This window comes from Pelophylax lessonae (genome assembly GCF_965119305.1).
Source record: "Pelophylax lessonae genome assembly, chromosome: 2".
Classification (NCBI taxonomy): Eukaryota; Metazoa; Chordata; class Amphibia; order Anura; family Ranidae; genus Pelophylax; species Pelophylax lessonae.
Genome location: NC_138769.1, coordinates 704,681,875 through 704,705,615, shown reverse-complemented (window position 1 = coordinate 704,705,615; position 23,741 = coordinate 704,681,875). Strand labels below are relative to the sequence as shown.

Here is a 23,741-nt window from a genome sequence, read left to right as displayed (position 1 = left end):
TCATACATATTGCGTAATCCATGTCCTGATAAATTTTCATATTTCATATTTACATGGCTCTACGCGTTTCGTGGAGTTATCATCCACTCTTCAGGAGCTTAGTACAAATTTTCTGTAAATAAGAGCTAGTTTAGGCTAAAGAGATCATATATGGATAAAGGAAACACACCAATAAGTTCCCACAAAAGTTTTCAAAAAATCTATATCTCTGATACTTACATATTAAAAACAACAAAGAAAGTCGCAGAGAAACATCGAAAAATCACAGAGAGGGGTGGTGAAGGAGTGAACATGGTATGCGGCATAGGCCAGAAGCCACTCACCACATATTACACCCCCAGCAACCAGAGATGGAATAGCAGCCCTAACCCAGTGATCCACCCATGGATCACAGGCTGGGCTAATCATGACGCCGACACATTTTTATATATTTAAATTTTATTTTCTTGATTAGATAACTTGGTCACTGATGTGATGAAATCACTGGTTCTTCTATTCCTTCTGTGGGATTTTTTCTCCTTCTCCCCCCCCCCCCCCACACACTTTATGGACCAAGTGGCGTTTACCCGCCTCAGCCCCGGATCAGGCGTATATCCACAGAGTACTCAGCGACGAGAGACTATGCGATTTTTCTCTGCGACTTTCTTTGTTGTTTTTAATATGTAAGTATCAGAGTTATAGATTTTTTGAAAATTTTTGAGGGAACTTATTGGTGTGTTTCCTTTATTCATATATGATCTCTTTAGCCTAAACTAGCTCTTATTTACAGAAAATTTGTACTAAGCTCCTGAAGAGTGGATGATAACTCCACAAAACGCGTAGAGCCATATAAATATGAAATATGAAGATTTATCAGGACATGGATTACGCAATATGTATGAAAGAGTCCATGAGCCACTGGATGTATTCTTGCTATGTATATGATATACAGTGGGTACGGAAAGTATTCAGACCCCCTTAAATTTTTCACTCTTTGTTATATTGCAGCCATTTGCTAAAATCATTTAAGTTCATTCTTCTTCCTCATGAATGTACACATAGCACCCCATACTGACAGAAAAACACAGAATTGTTGACATTGTTGCAGATTTATTAAAAAAGAAAAACTGAAATATCACATGGTCCTAAGTATTCAGACCCTTTGCTGTGACACTCATATATTTAACTCAGGTGCTTTCCATTTCTTCTGATCATCCTTGAGATGGTTCTACACCTTCATTTGAGTCCAGCTGTGTTTGATTATACTGATTGGACTTGATTAGGAAAGCCACACACCTGTCTATATAAGACCTTCCAGATCACAATGCATGTCAGAGCAAATGAGAATCATGAGGTCAAAGGAACTGCCTGAAGAGCTCAGAGACAGAATTGTGGCAAAGCACAGATCTGGCCAAGGTTACAAAAAGATTTCTGCTGCACTTAAGGTTCCTAAGAGCACAGTGGCCTCCATAATCCTCAAATGGAAGATGTTTGGGACGACCAGAACCCTTCCTAGAGCTGGCCGTCCGGCCAAACTGAGCTATCGGGGGAGAAGAGCCTTGGTGAGAGAGGTAAAGAAGAACCCAAAGATCACTGTGGCTGAGCTCCAGAGATGCAGTCAGGAGATGGGAGAAAGTTGTAGAAAGTCAACCATCACTTCAGCCCTCCACCAGTCGGGACTTTATGGCAGAGCGGCCCGACGGAAGCCTCTCCTCAGTGTAAGACACATGAAAGCCCACATGGAGTTTGCTAAAAAACACCTGAAGGACTCCAAGATGGTGAGAAATAAGATTCTCTGGTCTGATGAGACCAAAATAGAACTTTTTGGCCTTAATTCTAAGCGGTATGTGTGGAGAAAACCAGGCACTGCTCATCACCTGTCCAATACAGTCCCAACAGTGAAGCATGGTGGTGGCAGCATCATGCTGTGGGGGTGTTTTTCAGCTGCAGGGACAGGACGACTGGTTGCAATCGAGGGAAAGATGAATGCGGCCAAGTACAGGGATATCCTGGACAAAAACCTTCTCCAGAGTGCTCTGGACCTCAGACTGGGCCGAAGGTTTACCTTCCAACAAGACAATGACCCTAAGCACACAGCTAAAATAACGAAGGAGTGGCTTCACAACAACTCCGTGACTGTTCTTGAATGGCCCAGCCAGAGCCCTGACTTAAACCCAATTGAGCATCTCTGGAGAGACCTAAAAATGGCTGTCCACCAACGTTTACCATCCAACCTGACAGAACTGGAGAGGATCTGCAAGGAGGAATGGCAGAGGATCCCCAAATCCAGGTGTGAAAGACTTGTTGCATCTTTCCCAAAAAGACTCCTGGCTGTATTAGATCAAAAGGGGGCTTCTACTAAATACTGAGCAAAGGGTCTGAATACTTGGGACCATGTGATATTTCAGTTTTTCTTTTTTAATAAATCTGCAACAATGTCAACAATTCTGTGTTTTTCTGTCAGTATGGGGTGCTATGTGTACATTCATGAGGAAGAAGAATGAACCTAAATGATTTTAGCAAATGGCTGCAATATAACAAAGAGTGAAAAATTTAAGGGGGTCTGAATACTTTCCGTACCCACTGTATATATGCCGTTGTATGATATTTGTATCTGCCATTATATATCTATTTATTATGTGTATATGCCTAGCAAGACATTTCCTTTACTACCTTTTGTATGTCCATACCTGAATTGTCTGTATCTGTACTGTGAATATGCGAGATTCTATTTATTCTATTTATTGATCATTGCTGCATGATCTATTCTTTTATCGTGCAGCAAGAAATAAACTAATTTTTTGAAACAATTTTATCTTTTTATTTGGATATTTGCAATAGCAACCGACCTCATTTAAAGTTCCATTACCCCTGTTGTATCCAATTTGTTTTCTGCTACATATTTTTGGTAAAAAAAAAAATCACAATAAGCGTATTTTGATTGGTTTGCGCAAAAGTTACTAACTACGAGAAAGATTTGTCATTTTTATTGTTTTTTTTTTTTACTAGTAATGGTGACGATTTGCGATTTTTTGCGGGACTGCGACATTGCGGCTGACATTTTTGACACTTTTGGGGGTACCAGTGACATTACTACAGTAATCAGTGCTAAAAATATGCACTGTTACTGTAATAATGACACTGGCAAGGAAGGGGTTAACGCTGTTGGTGATCAAGGGGTTAAATGTATGCCTCATGCTTACTGACGTGTGTGGGGGGAGGGGGGTTCTGTGACACAAACAGAGATCGCAGGTTCAGCTATGCTGAATCCTGTGATCTCTCCCTGTCTGTCACAGAGAAGATCCGCCTGCTTTGTTTACACAAGCGGGCGGATTTTCTCACTCTTTCCCGGAAGATTGGGGAAGAGAGACGGCGATCACAGCGGGAACGAGCCTCCGGTGGCGCGCACGTGCCGCCGAGACAGGGAGGAATCCAGCGACGTAGATCTACATCGCTGGACACAGGGCTGCCACCTTGCTGCAGTAGCAGCAACGTGAGCAGTCTTAACCTCCTTAGCGGTAATCCCGAGCGTGACTCGGGGTTGGTTTTTCATATCAGGATCGGTAAACCCGAGTCACGCTCGGGGTGGATTGCAGAGAGCGCAGCGGTGTTCTCTTACCTTATCCTGGCGATCCAGCGATGATCTCTCATTGCTGTGACCGCCAGCCGAGAGTCCCGCCGCTCCTCCGTCGGTCTCCGTCGGTCTCCGTCGCTCTGATCACTTCCTAGTTCCGTTCCCTGCAGCAGCAATGCTGCATGGGAGCGGAACTAGGGAGGGAAATTAAAAAAAAAAAAAAAAAAAACGTTGCACAAAACACAAAACACATTTTATATTATATATATATATGCATATATATATATATATATATATATATGCATATATATATATATATATATATATATATATATATATATGCATATATATATATATGTATATATATATATATATATATATATATATATATATATATATATATATATATATATATATATATATATATATATATATATGCTTTATTGTCAAGTTATTGCTAAGGGTAATCCGTAACCATATATATATATATATATATATATATATATATATATATATATATATATATATATATATATATACACATATATATGCACACACACATATATCTATATATAATATATAATGCATGAATTATAATCTAATCAATAATATAATTTTATTATATATATTATATATTAAATAATAAAATAATATTATTGATTCGATTATAATTCACGTGTTTGTGTTTCAAATTTATCACATCTGGGATGTCTACTAGACTCTTGTTTTGGTCAGGTTTAAGTCAGTAATTACTAAGAATTGTAGGCCTATAATACATAACGCCAAATTTCCATGAAAAGAATTGTACCGCTTTTGGTATGTAATTCCTGACATAATCATACCGCCAGGGAGGTTAAAGTGGTTAAATGTTTCAAAAATAGGATATGCCTTCAGTCCCACACAACTGACCACAAAGATGTACGTACACATGTGTCCGTTATTAAATAAGGCTAAAATTAAAAAAAAAAAAAAAAAAAATATATATATATATATATGTATATATACACACAAGTTCAGTTGCTCCAGAGCTTAGTAAATGAGGTAAAACATTTCTTTCCAAAGAATACCCAATCATGTGCAAGGAAAAAAAACAAAAATAAAATGCATTTTTGCTTGCACATGATTGGATGATGGAAGTCAACAGAGCTTCTGCTCATTTACTAAGACCTGGAGCAACTGCACTTTGCAACATGCACAGTCTATTTGCCTTTAGTAAATCAACCCCTATCATAAATTATATATATTATATAATTTTTTTTTTTCTTTTTTTTTAATCTTTCAAAAAAAAAAAAAAATGCCTTCAGTCTAAAACAACTGACCACAAAGATGCATGTACACATGTCCATGATTAGTAGGGCTAAATTAAAATATATATGTATATATATGTGTGTGTGAAACTAAAATATATATACCCTATACACAATTCATAAACGAATAATCCCACTTGACCAGCCCCCAATGAATTAATATTCACACGTGTCAATACTTAGATGATATCTCAACATAAAAATTGAATATTAACAATATCGAATGTGAAAGTGTTCAGTGAATAATATAGTCGATAGATGGTGAGTGCATTGTACTATCATATCTGCAGGTGGTGGAGCACTTATTTGTCTGGAGCAAGCAAAGAATTTGCACAGATATGGATGTATGGACTTTATATTTTCACAATCTTTTTGAACTGTCACAATTTTTTTGGAATTTTCTATCACAATTGGTTTGGAGCATCAATCATCTATATTATTCACTGAACACTTTCATATTCAATATTGTTGATATTCAATTTTTCTGTTGACATATCATCTAGGTAGCACTAGGGAGCTACTGGTTACGGATTACCCTTAGCAATAACTTGACAATAAAGCATGTTCAAAGTACTTGGCTCAGTCAGGAAACAGTCCAGGGGTTTTGTTTTTTTTGTAGTTTTATTTGAGAACTTGGATAGGAGAAGGGATGAGTGGGATACTCCAACTTGAATAACTATGCACAATTTGCTTGGACTGCTGAATAACTGAATACTGAATGACTCAAGGCCGCTGCTTCACCTTGACTATTAGTGAAGAAGGATCTAGATAAGCTGCACTGTACTGTAGAACACTATTCAGGGCCCTTCCTGGCACCCCCTTTGTCCCTATTCTTCAGGGTTCTCTACCCGGCACCCCCTTTGCTGTAACTCTGTGTGAGCTGGCCCCTTGATCCCCTGACTTCGTTGGAGTGGTCCTCCGTACTGGGCTGACGCGTTTGCTGCTATCCTGTTTGTCTTGTCTTGTGTTTGACTTTTTGATTTGAAGAAATAAAACTCAAGTTTCTACTTTCCTGAGACTGGAAGTGCCACTTTCTTTCTACATGCCTTAGGCAAATCTCCCGGTACTCACGGACACTGTTTTTCCTGAGAGACTCTGCCAGCAGCTCCACCGTCAGCTTCACTGGATCCTCTGCAGCTCAGCTCCAAACCTGGTTCACTAGGCTGACCGCCTAAGACCACCTTCCTCATACACAGCAGGAGGAGAGACAGCCACCTGCCTCCTCCTGGGACTCTGCTTCCCGCCAATGACGCCCTGTCACATGTCCCCCCCCCCCCCCCCCCCGGCTTTTATGAGCAATCCCAGGATGCATTGCAAGAATGCCCTCCCACTGGGACTCCCAGAAAAGCCAATGTATCACTGGCTGGGTTTCCTCCACTGTCCAACAAGCTCCCTCATTGGATACAGTGGGGACACTCCCTTTAGACCCAGTGAATCACACCTGGGAACATGTGACAGGCAACCTAGCAGATCAGGCTCCCCTTATAAGCAGAAGGAGCAATAGATGCTTTTGCCTAGCACCTACCAACCTAGGAGGGTGCTACAACTAATTATTGACACATGTGAATATTAATTTATTGGGGGCTAGTCAAGTGGGATTATTCGTTTATGAATTGTGTATAAGTTATATATATTTTAGTTTCACACACATTTATATATAATTTTAGCCTTGTTTAATCACAGACACGTGTACATGCATCTTTGTGGTCAGTTGTGTGGGACTGAAGGCATATCCTATTTTTAAAGGTTTAAAAAAAAAATAAAAATTAGATATTTTTTTTGCATTTTTTTTTTATATTTTTAATTTTGAGTTTACATGTTCAAATTTATGGCGAGGAAGTCTGATATACATTCCTATTTTCAGTGTGTAACAGTGCCTTTTTTACAATTTATGATAGGGATTGATTTACTAAAAGCAAATAGACTGTGCATGTTGCAAAGTGCAGTGCACACTGCAAGATCAATTGCTCCAGATCTTAGTAAATGAGCAGAAGCTCTGTTGACTTCCATCATCCAATCATGTGCAAGCAAAAATGTTTTTTTTTTTTCCTTGCATGTGATTGGGTATTCTTTGGAAAGTAAAGTTTTACCTAATTTACTAAGCTCTGGAGCAACTGCACTTGTAGTCTTTTTGCCCTTAGTAAATCAACCCCATTGTGTCCACTGGGCCTAACTATCTTCATCCATAGAGTATACATGGTGGTCTTTATACAGCTAGACCTGGAACTATCAGCAGATTGTATATTCCTGTGGTACTACCCACTCAACTTTCAAAATTATTACATTTGTGGGGCTGCTTCTTACCATTCTCCTCACTAATGTTTACCTGGCCAATCCTCATGGAAGCGGTAAATAGTGAATTACAGTCTCCCCCTAGCTTCCGAGGCCAGTCCTGGGCAGCTTCCCTACTGCATTATTAACACAGGAGGTTTCTTGCTCAGCAAAGACGCCATTCAGAGAACACTTGCATTTTCTATGTGAATGCAAAGCATTCTGTGATTGGACAAGGAGGAGATTGTGACACCACTGCCCGTCTCTTCTCCTTGTCCAATTAGAAAACACTTTGCATTTACTGAGAACATTTTCTCTGAATCGCGCCTCTGTCAGGAAAACAACCTTCTGTGTTCACTAAGTAACTGGGAAGCTGTTAGGCACAGGACATAGAAGTTGGTGGTGATAACTGTAGTATCAGTGCCTAGTACTGATCGGCCAGCTATGGACTATACATTGTACATACTTGCACTGGTCTAAGATGGACCAGTGCATCATATATGTATATATATATATATATATATATATATATATATATATATATATGCAAAAATATACATACCTGGAAGTTCAAAGGATGCAAGCTTTCAGAACACATTAGGTTCCTTCCTCGGGGCACAGAATTGTTTAATGCCTGAGGATTGATAGGCGCTTTTCCACTGCATGAAACCAATCGGTTTGGCTCGGTTTGCCGCTTTTCCACTGCATCGTACCGCATGGTACGGTGCTGGAACGGTTCGGTACGGTACGGCGGCGCTTTTCCACTACATGGAACCGAACGGTACGGCTCGCTTAAACAGTACCACCTCAGTTGTGGTTCCAAGAGGGCCGTACCGGTACCATATCCCACAATCCTTTGCATGCAGCCTTGACTATTTGTCACTGCTAGCCACTGATTGGTCAGAGAATCGTTATCCCACCCACTTACTATTAGTGGAAAAGCAAACCATACCAAACCGTTCCAACACCGTACCATGCGGTACCATGCAGTGGAAAACCAAGCAGAGCCAAGCAGGGCCAAGCAGGGCCGAGTGGAGCCGAGCCGGTACTTGCAGTGGAAAAGTGCCAAACCTAATAAGTTTCGAAAGCTTGCAACTTTATATTGTTAAGTTAGTTCTCATGGTTTTTTAAGGTAGTCAGTATTGATGGATAACATAGTAAAATATTTTATTACAGAACTGTTGTCCTTTTATCCTGTTGTCCTTAGAGGAACCTTTTAGAGAAGGAATTTTGCTGCAGTGATGTATTACATTTGTACTTTCTCTATTCCAGAAATCATCAGAAAGGTGAAAAAGCCACCTCCGTTATGTCGACCCACAGTGGCCCCCGATCAGGCCCCACTGGAGTGCATTCAGCTCATGAAGCAGTGCTGGAGTGAGCTACCAGATAGAAGGCCAACCTTCGATGAGATCTTTGATCAGGTTGGCGATTCATTATTTTTTCAAAGGTTATATTGTTACTTACATTATAAAGATGATATAAGTAGCCCTTTTTGTGCACTGAAAACATCACATGCAAGGGTGATGAATTAAGGCACAATTCCAAATCACCCAGGATTGGGCCGGTCCATAGAAGACCAGTACACAAAAAAAATTGGGGCTATTGTGAATTCCAGATATGTAGATATTTTACATAGTTACATAGTTAGGTTGAAAAATATACAAGTCCATCTAGATCAACCAATACAGTAGCGGAACTATCAGGGTCGCAGCGGTCGCGGTTGCGACCGGGCCCTGGAGTTCCGCTACCTGAGGGGGGGCCCGCCAGCCCCTGTTTTCTTACAGCGGCCGCGGCGTGAGGGGGCCCGTCCGTCCGCCTGATGACTGTTCGCTACTCGCTAGTGGTGGCTGAGCTGAGTGAGAGACTAGTCTGGGCTGGATGCCGCCTTCCCCGATCGTTGTGCGGGGGGGGGGGGCGGAGAGGTACAGCGGTATGTGTGCAGTGTAAAGCAATCTACGAGTACCTGCAATCCTGCATTGACATTCTGCTGCTGTGCTGCCTGCACCGCCCTCAGCCCTGCCGATCCTCCAATCCGAGAGATGGCTGATGCAGTGAGGCAGCAGGGGTGGACAGTCACTGAAAGTCAGCTGACCAGCTGACACCAATGGAGTGCAGGGGGAGGAGGAGTTCTCCCCTCTGCGAGACGAGTAAACCACATGCTGTGTCTGTCTGCCTGGCTGGAGACTGGAGTTGCTGAGCCTGAGTGAGGGGGAAATCGCCTCTGCCCCCACCAATAAATTACAGTACTGAACATTCACTATAAAAAGGTACCTAAAAACAAAAGATGACCTTTATTATAAAGTTTAGTTTTTGATTTAGGAGTTTTGTACTCATCAACCTTTCTAGACATATGTGGAGGAATAATTGGTCAGTGTGGATTTTCCTAACCAAAGTCTACAGTTTACCTTCATGATAAGCTATGCCAGGAGTGTTTAGCAGTACTTCCGGTTTCTTCCCTGCAAGCTTGTCATGATTGTATGATCCAAATGTATATTCAAGTATAATGGGGAGTGTGGGCATTGTAATGGCTAGTGTATATTCTTTTTATAGTCTGGCTTTATTTAGAGCCAGTTCACACCATAGAAACGCAGTCCGGATTTGTTCCAGTTGCTTTTCTGCTTGCGCATTTTTTTACATGTTTTTGATGCGTTCCATTGCGCTTTTGATGCAGTCAAGTGCATTTCCCCCTCCTTTTTCTTAACCTTAAGTAATGTGCGTTTCAGTGCATTTTTGGTGCATTTTAAAGCATTCCAGTACAATCCAGTGCAAGAACAATGCAGCATGTTTTATTTTATTTTTTCAGTAACTGCAACCACTGGTGTAAACTATGCCATTGGAAACCATACCGCCACTGATCCCACACCCCTCACCCCCATTACCGCCATTGATCCCACACCCCTCACCACCATTACCGCCACTGATCCCACACCCCTCACCCCCATTACCGCCATTGATCCCACACCCCTCACCCCCATTACCGCCACTGATCCCACACCCCTCACCCCCATTACCGCCATTGATCCCACACCCCTCACCCCCATTACCGCCACTGATCCCACACCCCTCACCCCCATTACCGCCATTGATCCCACACCCCTCACCCCCATTACCGCCACTGATCCCACACCCCTCACCACCATTACCGCCACTGATCCCACACCCCTCACCCCCATTACCGCCACTGATCCCACACCCCTCACCCCCATTACCGCCACTGATCCCACACCCCTCACCACCATTACCGCCACTGATCCCACACCCCTCACCCCCATTACCGCCATTGATCCCACACCCCTCACCCCCATTACCGCCCCTGATCCCACACCCCTCACCCCCATTACCGCCATTGATCCCACACCCCTCACCCCCATTACCGCCACTGATCCCACACCCCTCACCCCCATTACCGCCATTGATCCCACACCCCTCACCCCCATTACCGCCACTGATCCCACACCCCTCACCCCCATTACCGCCACTGATCCCACACCCCTCACCCCCATTACCGCCACTGATCCCACACCCCTCACCACCATTACCGCCACTGATCCCACACCCCTCACCCCCATTACCGCCATTGATCCCACACCCCTCACCCCCATTACCGCCCCTGATCCCACACCCCTCACCCCCATTACCGCCCCTGATCCCACACCCCTCACCCCCATTACCGCCCCTGATCCCACACCCCTCACCCCCATTACCGCCACTGATCCCACACCCCTCACCCCCATTACCGCCATTGATCCCACACCCCTCACCACCATTACCGCCACTGATCCCACACCCCTCACCCCCATTACCGCCATTGATCCCACACCCCTCACCCCCATTACCGCCACTGATCCCACACCCCTCACCCCCATTACCGCCACTGATCCCACACCCCTCACCCCCATTACCACCACTGATCCCAGCCCCCTCCCCACCATCACCGCTCCTGATCCCACTTCCCTCCCCACCACTGATTCCACCCCACCACCGCCACTGATCCCACCCCCCTCACCACCACCACCGCTGTCACTGCTCCACCCTCCTCACCACCATCGCCATGGTTGGTGCACTATTACTGATCCCATTCCCCTCTTCACCAGCCCTGCTGCTGATCCCATTACCTCTCTCCCCACCAGAACTATTACTGATGCCATTCCCCTTCTCCCCACCAGCCCTGCCACTGATCCCATTCCCCGGGTCAGATTTAACCAATCCTAAGGAGGCAAATCAAGGAAATTCATTGTTGAGGTTCACATTTACTTTAACCACTACCCACCCGCGCTATAGCCAAAAGACGGCTACAGTGCAGGAAACAGAAATTTTTTACTTTGTTATACATTGCAAAAAAAAAAAAAAAGTGTCAAAAACATGCTTTTCGGGGGGGGGGGGGGGGGCCCTTCACGATTTCTTGCACCGGGGCCCTGAGAAATCTAGTTACGCCTCTGAACCAATATAAAAAAAAATATAGAAAACCTCCATAAACACAATCTTATACCCTCAGAAGAAGGCAAAAAACCCCAATAAAGTGTAGCACTACTCCCTTGGGAGCTGCTGAAGACTGGTTCCCCTGGGTTACCATTAGCAACAGTAGAACAATCTGACATATTTCCAAGTGATTTTACCTCAGACAAGGACCATTCCAGTTTCTTTGGTTTTTGTGTTTTATTAGGAACTTGGATAGGAGAAAGGATGAGTGGGATACTCCAATCGAACTGAACTATGCACAATAGGCCGGGACGATCTAGAAAATGCTGTTTGACGCCGGTTAACGCTGACTGACGCTGGTTAACGCTGACTGGTGCTGGTTAACGCTGATTGAGCTAGCCACGGCTAGGCCGCTACTTCACTTTGCCCTTGGCTGTGAAAGAGTCCTTTTTTGCTCCCTGAGGTATTCCTTTCCTGAGGTAGCTATCCTTTAAAGAAGACTGTAATGCTGAGCAACTTCAGGGCCCTTCCTGGCACCCCCTTTACCCTCTAATCTTTAGGGCTTGACAACTTGGCACCCCCTTTACTGTATCACTCTGGGTTAGCCAGCTCCTTGATCCCATTGACCCCTCTGGAGTGGTCCCCTCTCTTAGGCAGATCCTTGGGAAGATCCTTAAGTACTCACGATACTGTTTTTCCAGAAGTATTCTGCCCAGCAGCTCCACTGGTCAGCACACTGGATCCTCTGCAGCACAGCTCAACCCCTGGTCCCTAGGCCGACTGCCTGGACCACCTTCCTCACTTCAGCAGGAGGAGAGACAGCCGTCCACCTCCTCCTGGTACTTTGCTCCCGCCAAAAGACACCCTGTCACATGCCCCCTCAGGATTTATTTCCAATCCCAGGATGCATTGCAGCAATGCCCACCCACTGGGACAGTCATAAACCCTGGTGTGCTATTAGCTAGGTTTCCTCCACTGTTTCCTCCACTGTCCAACAAGGTCCCTCATTGGACACAGTGGGGAGATTCCCTAGACTCAACAGGTCACACCTGGAAGCATGTGACAGGCTAACTAACAGATCAGACCCTCCTGATAAGCAGGCAGGGCCACACATATGTTTTGCCCAGCACCTACCTAGGAGGGTGCTACAAAAGCATGATCTAATTTGCTTCAGCAGGGGAAAAAAGTTCCTTCCTAATCCACCAGGATATTTCCTGGATCAACTAAATATTAGTATCTAATTATATTTTGTGCATTAGGGAATGCATCCGGATCTTTTTAAAAACAATCTACTGAGTTGGCCAGAACTAGTTCTTCAAGGAGTCTATTCCATTTTCACAGCTCTTATTGTGAAGAAACCTTTCGGTACATGGAGGTTAAATCGTTTTTCCTCCAGACACAAAGAGTGCCCCTTATCCTCTGTAATGATCTGAAAGAAAAACTCTACACAAAATTCACTATATGGAACACCTATGAATGTATACATGTTGATCATATCCCCCCTTAATCTCCTCTTCTCAAGAGAGAATAAATTCAGTTCCTCTAATCTTTCCTCATGGCTGAGCTCCTCCATGCCTCTTATCAGTTTGGTTGCCCTTCTCTGCACTTTCTCCAGTTCCCCGATATCATTTTGGTGAATTGATGCCCAAAACCCAAAAAATATTCCAGATGAGGTCTTACTAATGATTCATGGGTAAATTATGTCTCTCTCTCTGGAGTCTAAACCTGTCTTATTACAAGAAAGTGTTTTGTTCGCTTTAGAAACTGCAGCTTGGCATTGCATGTTATGTTTAAGTATATCTACTAGAACACCCAGATGTTTCTCTATCATTGACTCCCCCAGCTGTTATCCTCCTAGAATGGATGATGTATGTATGGTTTTGCTTCCAAGTGCATAACTTTACATTTATCAACATTAAAACACATTTGCCATATAGTTGCCCAAATAATCAATTGAAGTTGCATGGGCATCCGCAGGTAGGGGCAAGGGGGGGCAAATGCCCCCCCCCCCCCCTGGAATCTCAACTTCCTCTTTCAAGTGGTTGTTAAGCCACTTTATACCATCCTGTCTGGTCTGTTTAATAATCCTGTGTGCCTGCGTGTATGTGTTTTTAAAAAATAAGCTGTTCTTTACCAGTTTTCAGAGGATTAAACACCGCTCACGTGACCCATCGGCTCTCTCCTCTCCCCGTCTGACAGCTGCTTGCAGCAGGCGGGGCCAAGGAATCCTCACTGATGTCAGTTGGGAGGGGAGGACAGGGAGAGGAGGAGAGAAGCGACGGGTCACGTGAGCGATGAGTTGCGCTCTGAAAACTTGTAAAGAATGGCTTATTTTTATAAAACACAGACCCAGGGGCACACAGGATTATTAAACAGACTGTAGATATAAAACTTGAAATGAAACTACTGCAGCAGGAGGGGAGGGGGAGCAGGAGCAGATCGGCAGGGAGAGAGTGGGGAAGAGAGGACAGAGGAGGACAGGAGGGCTGCGGATGACGGAGGCACGTAGACTGACCACGGTTTTAGGGCTCAGCAGCCATTATATACCGTGGTCAGTTTACAGAGGGGAGGACATAGGCAGGATAAGCCAGGTATTTCAGCACTGTGCTGTATAACATGCTTCAAGAGAACAGGATCTTTCTTTTTTTTTAGGTTAACAAATGCTTTTAAAAAAAAATGCTGCTGTTTGTTCTTTAAAAATAAATACTCAAAATAAGTATAATGATTAAGCCCCTCCCCTTCATGACATTGTTGAAAAGGGGCTGAGAATGAGTGACCTTAAAATGATGCCCCCCCCCTGAAAAAAGTTCTGCGGGCGCCCATGTGAAGTTGGCTTGTAAATTGGAGACATCCTATAAGGACCTTATTCCCGTACAAATCTTGATGTCATCCGTAAACACTGAAATGGTTCTTTTAATTCCAAATTCTTTACAATTGATTGACAGGTTAAAAAGTTAGGGTTCCAACACTGTACCTTGGGGTATACCACTAATAACCTTAGACCATTCAGAGTAAGAATCATTAACCGCTACTCTCTGAATAAGGTCTATTTGCCAGTTTTCTAACTTGTCTTCCCCTTTATATTCTAATTCACCCTCCCCCTCAATCCTAGCTTAAATACTCTTCCAGCCTTCCAATAAACCTCTCCCCCAGCACAGCAGACCCCCTTCTATTAGGTACAAACCATCTCTGGCACATAGTAGCACCCCAACAAAAAGTCAACCCTGTGCTCTAAAAACCCAAATCTTTCCCTCTTACACCAGGTCTATAGCTATGCATTCAGCTCTCTAAGCTCCCTCTGCTTTTCCTGTGTTGCACATGGCACAAGCAATATTTCAGAGAATATTACCTTGAAAGTCTTTCCCTTCAACTTGCAGCCTAGTACTTTAAAATTGATTCTTAAGGATCCAACATCTTCCATGCATTCTGTCATTGGTCCCAACATGGATCAAGACAGCTGGGTTATGCCCAACCCCTCCCACTAATTTGTGAATCCGGTCCATCACATGCCGAACCCTGGCACCAGGGAGACAGAAAACCATTTTGGTAAGCCAATCCAGGTGAAAAATTATTTTTTTTTGTCCCTCTGATTAAAAAATCCCAAATGATTGCCAACGGTCTAGGGCTCTAGGTCTTCCTGCACTTCCCTCACCACCCCTACTAGATGGACTGCTCTTCCAGCTGTTGAGGGTAGCAGTGACACCTGGGGCTGTCACTTTTGAGTTTTCTACCTCCACATCTTCACCCAACTTGGCAAATTTGTTTGGGTGCTCAAACACAGGACTGCATTAACCCATTGTCCTACCTGATAAGCCTGACTCCCCCACCTCACCCTCCAAATCAACCCATTAACCAGCAGCACATTGAGCACAAGACTCCTTCCAAGGTTGTTTGTTCCGCACCATTTTTTGTATAGATAAAAATGGTTATGGCTAATGTTGTCTAATGTCAGTGTGTAACTATTAGGCTTCACTCACACCTGAGCTTATCGTTTTCAGGCTTTTTTTGGGTGTTTTTAAGGCGTTTTTTTGGGCATTTTTCAGGCGTTTTTTGCAGGTGTTTGGAAGCAGGCATTGACATTAGAGATCGACCGATTATCGGCAAAGCCGATATATCGAGGGCCGGTCTGCACTTTCCCTGATATATCGGAATCGGCCACCCAGGCGGCCAATATTCCTGATACTTCGGAAAGTGATACCTGCAGCTAGAGGCATCACCCCGGTACCGGCGTCCATAGCTGACGGTCGGCTGTCTTGTAATGACAACTGATGAGGCTAAGAAGCCGCTCGGCTGTCATTACAAGGAGTGGGAGGGGACGTACGGACACCAAAGACCCGATCAAAGCCGCATTTGGCTCTGATCGGGTCTCCATGTAAAAACCTGGAAGTGATGTCATGACATCACTTCCGGGTACTGGCGCCAGATTTAAAAAAAAATGACAGCATTCAAATCACCAAGTGCAGAGGATGGGGTTTTGGGGATCTTTTAGACCCCCAGATCCCTCCACAAGAGTACCTGTCAAATAAAAAAAATAAATAAATAAATAAAAAGTTAAATGTCCGAAAATATCGGCCCATATCAGCTGATACCGATACGCGATGACCAAAATATCGGTATCCGTATCGGCAATGAAAAAACAATATTGGTCGATCCCTAATTGTCATCTAACAAAAACGCTTGTAATCTGCCAAAAAAGAAGCTCATGTACTTTTTTGAGCTTTAGGCGTTTTGCTTCAGGTGACAAAAAGCTCATATGTGAACAGGGGCCATTGAAATGAATGGGATTTTGCTTGATGGCCATTTTGAAACTTCAGAGATGAGCGTTTTACGAGCTGAAAAACGCTCAGGTGCCAACAGGGCCTTAAGAAGCATTGACTACCTAGCTCTGATCTAACAGCCAGCTTTTGCTTTACTTACAGTTTAAAACCATCAACAAAGGCAAGAAAACGAACATAATTGACTCCATGCTGAGGATGTTGGAACAGTACTCCAGTAACTTAGAAGATTTAATTCGAGAAAGAACAGAGGAACTGGAGGTGGAAAAGCAAAAAACAGAAAAACTTCTCTCCCAAATGCTACCTCCGTGAGTATTACCTGTGTGAAATGATTATTTCTAGCATAAAGGGTAGTGAAATTGGGTTTAATAAATTGAGGCTAGGTTTGCACATGCAGCAGACCTTGCTGCCCCTCTAAAAAGCAATCTGCAGTATCTGAGCTGGACCTGGTACCAGCCTCTTGCAATATCTGCACAGCATAACTCAGACTGAGGGAGAAGCAGCACAAGGAGCCAAGTAGTCATGCTTCAGTGCTCATGTGCTAACAAGAATCATGCTGCCTGGAGGAAAGAGCAGAGTGTTAAAGAATGAACTCATCTCTCTGCTGCTTTTCCTTCATTGTTCAGTCACAGATTGGTGGCAGAGACACACTTTCATTGTATTACTTAAAGGGTTAAGAGGACTAGGACCTCCAAGGTAGTATTTTCCGAAATACTACCGGTACCTCGAGCCACACCAGAGAGGCAGCGGTAGATTAGGGAAGTTAACGAGTGGCTGAGGAGCTGGTGTAGTAAGGAGGGTTTCGGGTTCCTGGAGAACTGGGCCGACTTCTCAGTCGGTCACCGGCTCTTTGGTAGGGACGGATTGCACCTAAATGGGGTGGGTGCAGCCGTACTGGGTGAGAGGATGGCCAAAAAGTTAGAGGGGCTTTTAAACTAGGGAATGGGGGGTAGGGTACAGATGTAGAATTAGCCAGTGGAAAGCAAGTTTCAGAGGGCAGAAATGGGGGCATTAGCGGTAGGGTGTTCGGAGCCCCTATACCCAGGGTGGGTACGGGGAAAAATCAAGAGAGCAGCCTAAAAACATCAAAATTACGAGGCTTATATACCAATGCCAGAAGCCTGGCCAACAAGATGGGAGAGCTGGAGCTGCTGATGTTTGAGGAGGACTTAGATTTTGTGGGGATAACTGAGACTTGGTTTGACAGCTCTCATGACTGGATGGCGACCATTCAGGGGTATTCCCTTTATCGCAGAGATAGAGAGGGTAAAAAAGGGGGAGGGGTATGTTTGTATATTAAGAACAGTATACAGGTAAATATGAGGGATGATATTAATAATGGAGCTATGGACGAGGCAGAATCCCTATGGGTAGAGCTTCAAAGGAAAGGCACGGTGGGGAAGGTAATATTGGGCGTATGCTATAGGCCCCCAAACCAGAGGGAGGAGGGTGAGGTGGACCTCATGTTACAGATAGGATTGGCAGCAAGGATGGGAAATGTCATTATAATGGGGGACTTTAATTATCCTGATATAGACTGGGCAGAAGGAACCGCGCATTCAGCCAAGGCTTGGCAGTTCCTAAATGTTTTGCAGGACAATTTCATGGGTCAGATGGTGAATGCACCGACAAGAAACAATGCGGTACTTGACCTACTGATTACCAACAATACAGACCTGCTCACGGATATAGAAATACGGGACAACTTAGGGAACAGTGACCATAGGTCAATTGGTTTCAGTATTAATTACAGTAATAGGAAACACAAGGGTAATATAAGGACACTGAATTTCAAAAGAGCCAATTTCCCTAAACTGCGCTCGCTGCTAGAAAATATCAAATGGGATAGAACCCTGGGAACAAAGAACACGGAGGAAAAATGGGAGTGCTTCAAGAGCATACTTAACAAGGGGGTGGGCCAGTGCATTCCACAGGGAAATAAATTTAAAAGAGCAAAACTAAACCCTGGGTGGCTAAACTCCAACATAAAAATGTATATTAGAGCTAAAGAAAAGGCCTTCAAAAAATACAAGACTGAGGGGTCATTGGCAGCATTTAAGCATTACAAAGAGTGTAATAAGAAATGTAAAGATGAAATCAGGGCGGCTAAAATAGAACACGAGAGACATATAGCGGAGGAGAGTAAAAAGAACCCCAAGAAATTCTTTAAGTATATAAACAGTAAGAAAGCGAGGCCAGAACACATTGGCCCCATAAAAGATGATAAAGGAAAAATGGCCACTGAGGACAGAGAAAAGGCGGAAGTGTTAAATAATTTCTTTTCTTCAGTCTTCACAAAGGAATCGGGGGGCTACACGAACCCCGCTTGTAAGGCCGAACTAAATAATACACCTCAGGAAGTGCCGCCATGGCTAACAGAGGATAGACTTAGAGCTAAACTAGAGAAACTTAACATAAATAAATCCCCGGGACCGGATGGCTTGCACCCAAGGGTTCTAAATGAGCTCAGTCAGGTGATTGCCAGACCATTATTCTTGATCTTTAAGGATAGTTTACAGACAGGTATGGTGCCAGCTGATTGGAAAAAAGCCAACGTGGTACCAATATTTAAAAAGGGGCCGAGATATATCCCGGGTAACTATAGGCCGGTCAGCCTAACATCTGTAGTCTGCAAAATTTTGGAGGGGATGATAAGGGACCACATACAAGACTTTAGTAATGAAAACGGTATTATAAGTAGTAATCAGCATGGATTCATGAAAAATCGTTCATGCCAAACCAATCTATTAACCTTCTACGATGAAGTGAGCTGCCACTTAGATAAAGGTAAGCCTGTGGATGTGGTGTATCTGGACTTTGCAAAGGCCTTTGACACCGTTCCCCACAAACGCTTACTGTACAAACTAAGGAAGGTAGGTATGGACCATAAGGTGAGTACCTGGATAGAGAACTGGCTCCAGGGGAGAGTACAGAGGGTGGTGATTAATGGGGAGTACTCGGATTGGGCGGGTGTGGAAAGTGGGGTCCCCCAGGGTTCTGTCCTGGGACCAATCCTGTTTAATTTATTCATAAATGATCTAGAGGAGGGGATATCTAGTACAATCTCAGTATTTGCAGATGATACTAAATTAGGCATGCCAATATCTTCTATGCAGGATGTGGAAATCTTGCAAGCAGACCTGAACAAAATAACGGGGTGGGCAACTACATGGCAGATGAGATTTAATGTAGAAAAATGTAAAGTAATGCACTTGGGGGCCAGAAACCAGAAAGCAAGCTACTCACTAGGGGGGGAACCTCTGGGTGAGTCTAGGATGGAAAGGGACCTGGGGGTACTGGTAGACAACAGGCTTGGAAGTGGCATGCAATGCCAAGCCGCTGCAAGCAAAGCCAACAGAATACTGGGTTGTATAAAAAAGGGGATTCACTCCAGAAATAAAGAGATTATTCTTCCACTCTACAAGACTCTGGTCCGGCCACATCTGGAGTATGCTGTCCAGTTCTGGGCACCGGTCCTCAGGAAGGATGTGCTGGAACTGGAGAAAGTCCAGAGAAGGGCAACAAAAATAATTAGGGGAATGGAGGACATCGGCTATGAGGAAAGACTACAAGCACTGAACCTATTCTCTCTGGAGAAGAGACGCTTGAGGGGGGATATGATATCAATGTACAAATACTGTACTGGCGACCCTAGCATAAGGAACAAACTATTTAGAGTAAGGGAATACAATAAGACACGTGGCCACTCACTAAAACTAGAGGAAAGGCGGTTTAACCTTAAAGTGCGTAAGGGGTTCTTCACTGTAAGAGCGGTAAGGATGTGGAATTCTCTTCCGCAAGCAGTCGTATCAGCGGGGAGCATTGATAGTTTCAAAAAACTATTGGATGGACACCTTAAAGACCACAACATACAGGGGTATACAATGTACGGTTAAAAGCAAACACACACACATAGGTTGAACTGGATGGACTTGTGTCTTTTTTCAGCCTCACTAACTATGTAACTATGTAACTATGTTAGTTCACCTTTAGAGAATAGTGTAAACTAACCCTGGACATGCATCCCAGCCCCCCCCCCCCCCCCCCAGTCCCTGCTGTACCTACCTGAGCAGTCTGTGCCTCCGCAGCTGGTCCAGCTGTCCAGGAATTTGAAATTCCTGTTTTTGTCCCTCTTCTCTGTCAGCACTTTCAGGACAGACCAGATGGATTCTGATTGGTCAATGCCTGCAATGTGCAGATGCCGACCAATCAGAATCGCTCTGGCCTGTCCTAGAAGCTCTGCACAAAGAAGAGGGAGAAGAGTGGGGATTTCAATTTCCCGGATAGCTAGACTAGCTATGTGGGCACAGACAACTCAGCAGCCCTGGGGGTAAGTACAGCGGGAACTGGGGAGTTGGGGATGGAGCACAGTGTTAATTCACTGTATTGGTAATCAAATACTTTACCTGCTGAAAAGAATAGTCAGGTCTCCTGGCCAATGTCTGGAAGTGGTGTGTAAGGGCCGGTTCACACTGGTGCGATGCGGGAAACCCTGAAAAACCAGCGCGGAGTTCCCGTATCGCCCCTGAATCGCCAGCAGTTTACACTGCCCTCTGCGAACCGCTGAGGGTGTCAATACAAAGTGAATTCAGATCCGATCCGATTCTGGTGCGAACAAGTTCGGTTTGAATGCGATGCAAATTCAGCCATACAGTTTGTATGGCTAAATTCGCATTGCACAGACATCGCATCTGATCAGCACAGCAATGCAATGCGAATCACATGCAATGTCTGGTATCACACCAGTGTAAACTGGCCCCAAGGGTTTGTTTACACTTGCTTTGTCCTGTAAAAAGTGCTCTAAGGCACATTGCTTTTTAGAAGGCATTTGACATGCGTCTGGGAGGTGATATATTTTATCTCCATCACCCTTTTTAACCCTATTAGGGCTCATTCTAATCTGGGGCAGCCCCTCCCTTTAAAAAGCCATCTGTGGCTGACAGATGGCTGGGAGGCGATACCTCGTCTTCTCAGCACCTGAAGAGGTAAACCCAATCATTTGAAGTCCTGGATACAGGTTGCCATCATCCCTAAGGAAATGATGAAGTAGATAACCCCCTTAGAGGGTGGGACTATACAGGCAACCAATATCCAAAATTATTAAAATAGTACATTTTATTTGTTACATATAGAAAGTGCATCACATAAAGTTAATAATAAACATACATACAAAATGACAATTAAAAATGATCATGGCTATGAAGATTGTCTATACAGAAGATGTAGCAGCCTCATTCCTAGAAGGGAGCAATCCTCCAGTACCCGACGCGTTTCAGGTGATCACCACCTTTTCTCAGGGGCAAAGGAAGTGGAGGTTTACAAAGTTCTCCAAAATTAGGATATTTTGTCAGAAAGACAACAGCCGTGTACATTAAAAACAGAAACTAAGTCAACGATGAACATGCCAAGGTGATAAAATGGTGGCAGATAGTGATCTATAGTGGAGACATCTCAGCCAACCAACAAAACCGTTCGATCTAGCAAGTCCCAAAAAAATGGGCCAACTGACTTCCCAAAAACAATGAGATGTTGGGTTATCTGTAATATTTATGAATCCCAGAGGTGTAAGTACCATTGGAAAGATAGAGGTCAGGTAATATCTTCTCAGCACCTGTTCCAACCCTAGAAAGGCCGAAACACTGCGCCACAACCTGTAAACACACACAGTTGCAAGGTGGGTACATCATGGTCCTGTTCACTTTTGGGGGTGGTACGGCCCATTGAATCTGACAGAAGGTTTAATATTTGCCCGATGCATACAGCCCTGAGCGGCTGCATGTCTTTGTTTAGGTAAGTGGCCAGGGCAGTTAAGACCCTGGCTCCCTGTGTGAACGGGCCCCATTCACTTGAATGGTCACGTTTGGTGGCGGTATTGCCTGCTGAACATGGCAAGGGATATTATGTTCACCACAGCTGCGAAATAGAGTACTGCGGCCGCGGCAGGTTTACAGCCCCACTGGCCTCTGTGTTAGACTAACACTGGCCATTTATTATGCAATCTTCTTTCCTTCAACCACGGGTTGAAGGAAAGAAAATCGCTTGGTTCCTCCAATAACACAGTCACCTGTTTTTACTGCCCTCCTACCACAAGTGTAAACTAGGCCTAAATCTCAGGAATGAATGGTCAAAATACAAATCCTAAGTCAGGTAGAACCGCTCACATACACACGATATACTTCATCTCTGTATTTAGTTGTCAGTCTTCTAATTGCGTGTGGCTCTGTCTAGGTCTGTCGCAGAAGCTCTAAAAACTGGAGGCACGGTGGAACCGGAATACTTCGATCAAGTCACCATCTACTTCAGTGACATTGTTGGCTTTACCACAATCTCGGCACTCAGCGAGCCTATTGAAGTGGTGGACCTTCTAAACGACCTCTATTCCTTGTTTGATGCAGTTCTGGGCAATCACGATGTTTACAAAGTAAGGGGTGACCTTTCACAAGTTTATTTTTTCCAGACAAGGGTTTCCCGTTTTTTTTGGGGGGGGGGGGGGTTTACATACCTTTTAGGCTGCATTCCCATCTGACTGTAGCGTCTTTGAGCTTTTTCCAGTTTTTTCTATATGTGATTTGCACGTTTTTATGCAGTTTTTTTTTTTTTATTATTATTAGCCAATAGAGATCATCTGTTGCATCATTTGTTGCTAGGTTTTTCAGCTTTTTAAGCTTTTCCATCTGATTTTTTTTTCTTTTTTTTTTATTATTATTATCCATTATTTTTTTTTATTTTTTATTTTTTTAGACTGCAGGGGTCTCAAACTGGTGGCCCTCCAGTTGTTGCAGAACTACAATTCCCATGAGGCTTTGCATGGCTGACAGTTACAAGCTTGACTCCCATAGGCAGAGGCATGATAGGACTTGTAGCTCCACAACAGCTGGAGGGCCACCAGTTTGAGACCCCTGGGTAAGAGTTAAGGTTAGGTTAGGATTAGGGGTTGGGGTTATTTATTATTATTATTATTAGTAGTAGTAGTAGTAGTGGTAGTAGTAGTAGTAGTAGTAGTAGTAGTAGTAATATAATAATAATAAAAATAAATGAAAATAAATGTAAAATAAATACACAAATAAATAAAAACAATCATAAATAAATAAGGACAATAAAGGCTACTACACAATATAAGAAAATCGGGCGAACTTTTTTTCTTTTTTCCAAAGAATTTCCGTACGATTTTCGTATAGTGTGCACACAACTTTTGTACAGCCGATTCCAAATTACGAAAATTCTCGAAGGGACAAACTCCAAAAGTTTTCTCGAACGGGAAAAAAAAAAACAATTTTCCTTTAATGTGTACTGTTTTCGTAAGATTTTTGTACAAGAAAAATCAGAAAAGAAAGACTGAGCATGATCAGAAACAATAAACAACAACAAAAAAAGCTTTTGTCATATGGGAATGTTCGTAGGAATTTTCGTTCATTG

At 43.7% G+C, this 23,741-nt stretch overlaps 1 protein-coding gene across 1 annotated transcript in view; it reads left to right on the top strand.

Annotated features, from left to right (window-relative positions):
* Nucleotides 1–23,741, top strand: part of LOC309546460 (retinal guanylyl cyclase 2-like) — a 206,004-nt gene that overhangs the window by 139,660 nt on the left and 42,603 nt on the right. The window contains exons 12-14 of the mRNA XM_082246169.1: nucleotides 8,404–8,552; nucleotides 16,470–16,633; nucleotides 22,554–22,746. Coding sequence (XP_082102295.1) covers nucleotides 8,404–8,552; nucleotides 16,470–16,633; nucleotides 22,554–22,746 — 506 coding nt within the window. The remainder of the gene's footprint in view (nucleotides 1–8,403; nucleotides 8,553–16,469; nucleotides 16,634–22,553; nucleotides 22,747–23,741) is intronic.